At 35.7% G+C, this 9,384-nt stretch overlaps 2 protein-coding genes across 2 annotated transcripts; both read left to right on the forward strand.

Moving 5' to 3' along the window:
• The first annotated feature begins 550 nt into the window (after positions 1–550).
• On the forward strand, positions 551–4,146 carry LOC115437610 (chemokine XC receptor 1-like). The gene is made up of 2 exons (XM_030160896.1): positions 551–591; positions 2,254–4,146. Exon 2 carries the CDS (start codon positions 2,267–2,269, stop codon positions 3,329–3,331), a length of 1,065 nt encoding a protein of 354 aa, XP_030016756.1. The 5' UTR covers positions 551–591; positions 2,254–2,266; the 3' UTR covers positions 3,332–4,146.
• Positions 4,147–5,059: 913 nt separating this feature from the next.
• xcr1b.2 (chemokine (C motif) receptor 1b, duplicate 2) lies at positions 5,060–6,867 on the forward strand. The gene is made up of 2 exons (XM_030159632.1): positions 5,060–5,148; positions 5,307–6,867. Exon 2 carries the CDS (start codon positions 5,316–5,318, stop codon positions 6,327–6,329), a length of 1,014 nt encoding a protein of 337 aa, XP_030015492.1. The 5' UTR covers positions 5,060–5,148; positions 5,307–5,315; the 3' UTR covers positions 6,330–6,867.
• Positions 6,868–9,384: the final 2,517 nt, after the last annotated feature.

A 9,384-nucleotide genomic window follows, 5' to 3' on the forward strand; every position in this document is an offset into this window, starting at 1 on the left:
ATATACATCAGGTCACACAAACATGTAATATGATCTCCCTCCAGGGTCTCATGACATCCATATAAGAGAACAGTTTATTTTGGACATACACAGACCACGTACTGTATTTCTATTCATTTGGAGGATATGACCCCAAATGACTTGGACGACTTTATTATAATGAAATTACTCAAAATGGAGTTTAAATAACTGTCCAGTGATGTGGACACCCTGCATGAAAGGAATGTTTCATGTTTCTTCCTCATGTATAAATTGATTTCTACACTATTTCTATGTTTTTAATAAACCAGTGCTAATGTGAATAATTATGGTTTTATCAAGTTTGCTATATAAACGTATCAGTAACACATAAAATACACAAATACAATTCACAGACTATATATAATTTCTGGATAATATCTCGTTAATAGTGATTGGTGTAAAGGGTTTTTCAAACTATGTCATGTGACTGAAAGTTGATTTGATGATGTGAAAATGATGCTGGATTTCTGTTCATGTTTGTGTTAAGTACATAAGGAGCAAGTCCCACCTCACTGGGTTTTTAATGCCATTTTACTTAAGGATTTGGATGTGTGCATTGTCCTTGTGAAGGTAAGTATATTTATTTATTTGTTTCTTTACCATGTTATAAAGTTGAGACCATTAGAACTAAGTGATACTAAAATTGTTTTAGACACATTTGGCATTTGCTATTTTTAATTAAGCATTTTTAACATAACTGTGGGTTAAACAGAAATAAAAATATGAAAGAGTTCACCTGATCAAGATGGGTTTACATTAGAGAAAGGAATATATTATGTTATTTATTATTCTAATCATTAAAAGGATGATGTTACTCATCTAATTTCACTTTTTTTTGCAAACCCAAGAAGATTTTGTGTAATCAGTTGTTGATGTAATTATTTTTATATGATTATTTTAAAGTCTATTGTCACTCAGAGAACAGACTTTCAAACAGCTCTGCTGGTCTATAAGTCTCTCCATGGTCTAGTACCAAAGTACAGCTCTGACATGTTGGTCCCATACGAACCATCTCGGACCCAGAAAACCTCAGGGACTGGTCTTTTGCTGGAGCCCAGAGTCAGGACTAAACAGGGTGAAGCTGCGTTTCAGTTCCATGCAGCTAAACTCTGAAACAGTCTTCCTGATGATGTGAGACAGGCCTCTACTCTGACAGTGTTTCAGTCCAGGCTGAAAACTCTGTTCAACTGTGCATAGAATGACTGAAAGGGTTCTATCTGCACTCTTCTCTTTTACTTTATTTTAATTATTACTTATGTTTTATTGATTATGTTTTAATTGTAATTGTGTGTTTTTAACCTGTCTCTTTTCCATTTTTGTAAAGCACTGTGAATTGCACTGTGGATGAATTGTGCTATACAAATACATTTGTCTTGCCTTATATGAACTATGCTTAAAATAGTCCTGCATTATCTATGGGAGTTTTCAACTAATGCTTTCTTAAATTATAAACCACTTAAAGTAAGTGTGCCTTAGTTTCTCCAGTTTAAATGGTGGGCTTCTCTAGAGACAGATTATTAAATTCAGTTTGTTAAATTAATTCACACTGATGTTTTACAAACTCTCAGTATTGGCAGATGTTGCCACCAGTTGTGGCCAGGGGCTAATATGAAGCTCCTAATATGGAAATAATAATGTTAAGGGAATAAATTCCACTCTGTTGTAAATATGTATATATATTAGTCTGTATCATTTTCATTACTATTTTTTTTTATAGTGCATGCACACTTTTTCTTGCAGTTTATTCTGTTGCTGCCTTGACCTAATCTAATCTAAAATAGCTCAATTGTTTCACTCCCACTGAGATTTTGTACAATTAGTTTGATGTTCAACTCCATATTTATTGATGAGTTATTTTGTGTTGGATGTTAAATTATTTTGATTTGGTTTAGGTATACATGATTTTTTTCAGTTAAACACTTATTTGATTTCTAATAATGTTAAAAATAGTTAATTTCAGACAAGCACCATGTGTTTATTGTTGTGTTTGGAGAAGTAGCAGGGATGAAAATTAATGATTAACTCTTTCAGGTTTTTCCTCCTTTTTTACCTCAAACTATTGGGATTTTTTGCAGACAATTTGTTGATTTGCCTGTCTAAATCATCTTATAAATTAACCACCAACATTAACACACTAATAGAAAATATTGATCTAAAATAAAGATGCAGGACAGGATTACATGTGACAGGTCATAGACAACTTGATACACTTTTAATTTTCTTTTGCTGTAGGAAAACACCTGAAATGACGCAAACAACAGTCACATCACCAGATACCAGCACCGATGGATACACAGATTATTACACTGCAGATTATGACAATTACTATGAAGATGAGATGTGCATGGTGACAAGTACCACCGAATTTGGGTCAATCTTCAATCCAGTGTTCTTCTCCATCGTGGTGATCCTCAGTCTGTTCGGTAACATCCTGGTCATTGTGATTCTGGTCAAGTATGAGAATCTCAAGTCCATCACGAATACGTTCATCTTTAATCTGGCTGTGTCAGACCTCCTGTTCACTGCAGGTCTGCCCTTTTTTGCCTACAATCACATGTATGGATGGACTCTAGGGGAGCCTGCGTGCAAAACAGTCAACTTCGTGTTCATCGTGGGCTTCTACAGCAGCGGTATCCTCCTCATCCTGATGACCATCCACCGTTATGTGGCCGTCATGAATCCTCTGGCAGACATTGTGTCCACTAAAGGTTTCCACAGCGTCCTGGCATCTGTGATCATTTGGGCAGTGAGTGTGTTTGCTGCCAGCCCCGCTATCACCTTCACTGGAGTCCAGAATAATGAATACTGTGAATATAGGAATTCTTACTGGAGCTTATGGGGGATTTACCAGCAAAATGTTCTCTTCATTGTGAGTTCTGTAGTGTTCATCTTTTGCTACTCTCAGATCATGTGCAGGTTGTTACGTCCCACAGCCCAAAGAAGAAAAAGCAAAACTCTAAAACTCATTTTTACACTCATGATTGTTTTCTTTATTTGCTGGGCACCTTATAACATAGTAATATTCAAAAAGTCATTTAATTATTGGCCTCGTTCCTCCAGTTATGAACCCAATACGTGTGAAAATTACAGATTGTTGGAATTCGCCCTAAACATTTGTCGACTCCTTGCCTTTTCTCACTGCTGTCTTAACCCTGTGTTTTATGTGTTTGTGGGGGTGAAGTTCAAAAACCATTTGAAGAGATTGTTAAAAGGCTGGAGTCACAACAACAACAACAACAACAGCATCCGCAGCAGACAAAGCAGACATACAATCATTTCATTAACCAGTGGTGAAGAGATGTCACTGTAACTGATGTACACAAACTGAAAGAAAGCCATGTAGGTGAATGCTTAGAACTGTCAAGGGTCTATTTGGAGTCTCCTGTTGTCAGACACTGCAATCTAAATGTGAACATAAATAAGGTATACTATCAGTGTGTGCCATACATTCACAAACCTCTAGTGGGTGTAAAGTTCCCTTGTTTAGATTTAGTCAATAGCCTGTATAATTTTTATACATAACACATTTCTCTATTGTCAGTTTAAGGCTTTTAACAATGAAATGAGATGTACATTGTTAAATGTTTCATTATAGTCTAATCAAGACCCACACACTTTGTGTACCTAATACTGATTCATTTAATTATATATTTTAGAAGAGATAATATAACTGCATACTGTATTCAGTTATAATGCACTGTATTTTATTTTCACTAATCATCATGTAGTTTTCTTACATGTCTACATGTCAAGAATTAATATAAATGTTATGTTACGTTACATTATGTTACTTTTAAAAATTACATGTGTAATGTAATAATTATATTATATAATATACTGATGGATGTAAAATATCAATTGAGTTTTGTTTTTTGTTTTTTTTAAGTTAATCACATGTTGTATTCACAACATGTCTAATAGTCATTTATGGGGCATTTCAGTCCAACAGTCAAATCAGAGTAAGTTCATCAGTCATTGGTTATGATACTACTGTTGACCTGTGCCCTCCATCCAAACAATAATAATAATAATAATAATAATAATAATAATAATAATAATAATAATAATAATAATAATGATAATAATAATAATAATAATAATAGGTTCGATTCCAACACCAGTTGATGGGGGTGGGACCTTTCTGTGTGGAGTTTGCATGTTCTCCCCGTGTCTGCGTGGGTTCTCTCCGGGTACTCCTGCTTCCTCCCACCATCCAAAGACATGCACTAATAGGTTAATTGGTTAATCTGAATTGCCCATAGGTGTGAATGTGAGAATGATTGTTTGTCTCTATATGTTCAGCCCTGTGATGAACAGGTGACATGTCCAGGGTGTACCCCGCCTTCGCCCCTATGTAGCTGGGATAGGCTCCAAGTGAGCCCTGTGACCCTGGTGAGGATAAAGCAGGTTCAGAAAATGAATGAATGAATGAATAATAATAATAATAATAATAATAATAATAATATACTGCCCAATCAAGATGTGGGTGAATGACATGTACAGTATACCATTTTGTTTCTTAAAAGACCATTAACACATGTTCACTTCATGTTAGTTAAAGCAGCGTATGACTTTCATCGCATTTTCTTTTTTTTTTTTTTTCAAATTTGTAAAAACTCAGTGATAACCTAATTACCATTAATCCAATAGTCTTTCCATGCTTATGCACCTGAATTACTTCCTCCACGGTGAACAACTTTGAAGATGATGCCATCATAAACACAAATGAGGCTGTTGGTCTGTAAATGTTTCATCTGTTTGTACATATTTTTTTCTTTGTTTGCAAATGCTTTTATTATTGTAAAACTGTAATAATGTGACTGTCTTGGCCAGCTCTCCCTTGAAAAAGAGATCCCCCATCTCAATGGGACCAACCTGGTATAATAAAGGTTAAATAAATAAATAAAATCTACCTTGATCCATGTTTCATTCAGTTAATGTTGATCAAGTATTGATCCAGTTCAGCCTGGGTCTGTATGATGCCATCGTAACACAAAGTGGGTTGTTCAATTGTCTCTGACTTATTCAGAAACTAAAAGAGGAACCAACTTTTGTCTTGTGCATCTTGTGCATCAAGTTTTTCTTCACAGTGCAGTTTATCTCAAGACGTGACAGCTGGTGTTCAGGGTAAGTTAATACTCTCCGTATGCAGAAGAATTTATCGCTTCTGTCAAGGAGGGATGGAGGGACTTTTTTAATTACAAATATATTTTTCTTACAAAAGGCTGAACAAGTAGATGTCTGCTACATTTTGACAGTTTTAGTTTTGTGATCACTTGTTGTAGAAACCTTCAATGGAGAACAACAGCAGTGTGAGTGGTGGTGATCATTTGGTTTATCTTTGTGACTGGCCAAACTTCGAGACGGTCATCGGCGCCATCTTCATTTTGATCTTCATCCTCAGTGTCATCGGAAACAGCCTCATTCTATGTATCCTCACCTGCTACGAGAACCTCAACGATGTCACCAATCTGTTTTTCCTCAACTTGGCTTGCTCCGATTTGGTCTTCACCATCACTCTTCCGTTCTACACCGTCTACTCGCTGCACCACTGGGTGTTTGGTGACGTTGCCTGTAAGTTCCTGACATCAGCCTATTTTGTTGGTATTTACAGCAGTGTCATCCTCCTTACAGCCATGACGGTGGATCGTTTCATAACAGTGGTGCTAAACTGGCCACGCAACCCTGTAAAAAGGCGAAGGTATGCAATCGGTGCATGTGCAGGTGCATGGGTCATCAGCATCGCATCTTCTTTGAGGGATGCCATGGCTGTGAAGGTGGAGGCCTTTGATGAGAATACTTTTTCCTGTGAAGCTTCCTCAGAAACCAGTGAGAATAACCTTGACTATTACCTTCAAACATCACTGCTCTTCTTCCTCCCATTTGCCATCATTATTTTCTGCTACTCCGCCATCCTCAAGACAGTTCTAACAACTGCAAACAGACAAAGACGCAGAACTGTAGTGGTGGTCTTGTGCATTGTTGCCGCCTTCTTCATCTGCTGGGGTCCTTACAACACTTTCATTTTGATTTCAACTCTGTACAAACCTGTCGGTTGCTATGAAGAGGAGCGCTTTTACATAGCCTATTCTGTCTGCCGTGTACTTGCGTATTCTCACTGCTGCATGAACGCTCTGCTCTATATGCTTTCACAAAAGATGCGAAGACATCTGTTGAGTCTTTTACACTGTGAGAACACCAGGAGGAGTATCAGAGATAGAGGCACTGGCCAGAGTTCATCTGTTATTCAAAATGCTGCGATTACTGCACAAAACTCAGCTGATATATTAGAGTTAAAATCCAACTAGACATTTACTTGGTCAGTTTGTGAATACTCTTTTGAATGTCTCAACAGCCTTCCCTTTTCTTGGTATTTATAAATGTATTTATCGTGGGCATTTTGGATTTAGCGGCAGATAATTGAGACAAATACTAGCATTTAAGAATAGCCCATTTCATTTTTTTATGAAGTAATTTCACTGATGTTTTGCTATTTTTCTTTAAAGTAGCAGTCATGTTTTTTGTGTAACTTAAAACATATACATAAATGAAGCTTATGTCAAAAACTGTAGGTTTGCACATTTTACTCAACGATGTCTTTTTATTCCATGTTTTATGAACTGCTATCGCTGTGCTGTTTTTGGATTATATGATGTATAAATGTTATTTGGGTCTGGTCAAGTGCTCTCACTTCTCTTTTCAACCATTTTTAGTTTGGTTTTTCTTTTGGATTTTTTTGTAAGATTTTCCAGGCTGGACTGTAAATTTTGCTATGTAAGTACATTTACTTGAACAAGCTTCAGACTTTCACTTTGGAAGAAAAGAAAAGAAAAGAAAAGAAAAGAATCATACTGTTTCTATTTATTGAGTCTATTTTGACTCATGCATGAATTCAAAATGTGTTTTGATTCAATAACATTCTTTCATTTCATATTTAATGTCATTTCATCTAAAGAATCTATAAACTAAACACTGAGCATTAATTATGTGAGTACTGTGACAGTTTCTACTATTATTCTTCAACTGGATAAAAAAATGGGTAGTTATCTCATGCTGTATATTTATTCTGGCAGACATGCTTGAATGGTTTGTATTGTTGTTTCTAGATAAAGTGGCAAAGTGAAAAAATGACCTTGAATATATTAAATACACATTTACTGATAGTAAAAAAGAACTGAAACTGCAGTGTGAAATGTGGCAACTCACTGACACAATAGAGCATGACACCACCAAATCATGCCATTTATTAGAATCAAAAAGGCTTCTAGAAATGTGTATTGAGTGAAAACATGCTAATTTGTCTGTCTTACTTTTTTTTTTTTTAATTTAAACACAGATGATCATTTTATTCACTGTAGATTATCATGGGAATCAACTGCAGCCAATTGTTAATGGATTATTATGAGAGTAAACCTGAATTTAAAAATTAACATAGATATATAGGGCTGTCAAAATTAAAGCATTAATGTGGATTCATCCGTCACCGTGATTAATCTGATTAAAAATTTTAACGCGATTAACACATCTGCAGCGCAGAATGATTCTGAACGTCTCTGATAATGCATTTGGGGCAGTTTGTCCATGTAGAGTTACCAATGCACATGAGCAAATGAGCAGTTGATCTGGTAGTGACAGGCAGCAGAGCCAACCCATAAAGATGGAAGATGCTAAACAGCACGTTGGCCCTCTGGATGGGAAATTTGAGTAAAAAAAAAAAAAGACAGAACAGTCGACCGACAAAGTATTATGCACACTCTGCAGGAAGCACTTCCAGATTAAAATACCACATGAATAAGAAGCATACGATAGCTGGGGATTCTGCTAGTACTTCAACTAACACGTCACCCAGCTTGTGACAAACATGTTCAGTGCATATATATTCCCTCATGCAAATGAAACACAATTAGTATAGATAAAAGATAAATTATATTTCATCGTGATTAATTGAAATTCATACAAAGCAACCCTGTGATTAATCTGATTAAAAAATTGTAATCATTTGACAGCACTAATATATATATATATATATATATATATATATATATATATATATATATAATGCAAAACAAAAATAGGAAATTGTTTATGCATTTTTACATTCAGTGTGGGTGTTTCTTTATGTGTCTGTGTAGAAGAAAAGGCATGTAGATCTATACACAGATGCATATGTGCTTAGTGGTCTGTTTTAGTTTTAAAAAAATATATATATATATATATTCTATATACGTACTTCATAATGTGAAAATACAGGCAACAAGGTCACATGAATTGAGCACCACTGGTTTAGTATAAGGAATGACTTGCATTTTCTGCTTTTTTTCTAAATTCTGCAGCCTCATTCTCTGTCATCCTGTGGTGGTCTTTATTTATTTTTTTCTGACTGTGACTGAGGAAGAGGGTTGTTAAAGGGAAACCGAGTGAGGACGAGTTGAAGGAAGACTTATACAAAGGCTGTAAAACTATTCATCACTTTGCTGATCATCGCTGCAATGCATTGTGAATGATTTGCTGATATATTACATGTACTAGGTCAGTGAGTATGGCATCAGCCCATGTATGTATATTCATGATCATTACAGTCAATTATCACTATTAGTGTTATGTGAATACCCAGCAGTATAGGATGAGCCAATAGCTTATACTAGCCTTAAAAAAACAGGATGATTTTTTTCCCCCTGATGATGTTCTTTGAGGCACAGTTAACTGAAGACAGGCAATGCACTTTGGGATATAACTCACTCAGACTCTTCTGGCCCAAACCTGCTGCTACACACTTGTGGAGGGAAGATTTAGGATGCAACACCTGAGAGAACGGATGGAAATCAGATGACAAAGAAAATCAGTTACTTTCTTAGAATTGTTCAAATTCTTTTCAGAATTACGAAATGCATGACCAGCAGATTGTGGTAAACGTACACAAGGCAATATGTATGGTGAAAGAGAGCAGGAAGCAGCGGTATCACATCTGATGGGTGTGGGGTTGCACTTCTGGTCAAAAAATGCTGAGAGGTTCTATGAAAATTGTCATGTACAGTTCTTGACGTTACTTTGTTCTTGTAAAGAAAGCATCACTATAAACTACCATGATACATCATGTATCAATAACACGACTTATTATTATCCCACCACGCAGAGGGGAGGCAACGGGTATTGTTTTTGGTTCCGTTTGTTTGTTTGTTTGTTAACACTCTAGTAGCAAAACTATTGGTTGAATTCATACCACATTGAGTTTATAGATTACCAGTGACCAAGAATAGATGTCATTACATTTTGGGAAAAGTAGGTCAAAGTTTCAATTTTTTATGAATTTTTGTATTCTTCTTTTTTCATTTACTTAGAATTGACAAAATTTCAAATGACTAT

The sequence above is a fragment of the Sphaeramia orbicularis genome, chromosome 17 (genome assembly GCF_902148855.1).
Source record: "Sphaeramia orbicularis chromosome 17, fSphaOr1.1, whole genome shotgun sequence".
Classification (NCBI taxonomy): Eukaryota; Metazoa; Chordata; class Actinopteri; order Kurtiformes; family Apogonidae; genus Sphaeramia; species Sphaeramia orbicularis.

Bases quoted from the DNA above. Each gene is read 5' to 3' on its own strand.
- LOC115437610 (XM_030160896.1), top strand. From the start codon at position 2,267: ATGACGCAAACAACAGTCACATCACCAGATACCAGCACCGATGGATAC.
- xcr1b.2 (XM_030159632.1), top strand. From the start codon at position 5,316: ATGGAGAACAACAGCAGTGTGAGTGGTGGTGATCATTTGGTTTATCTT.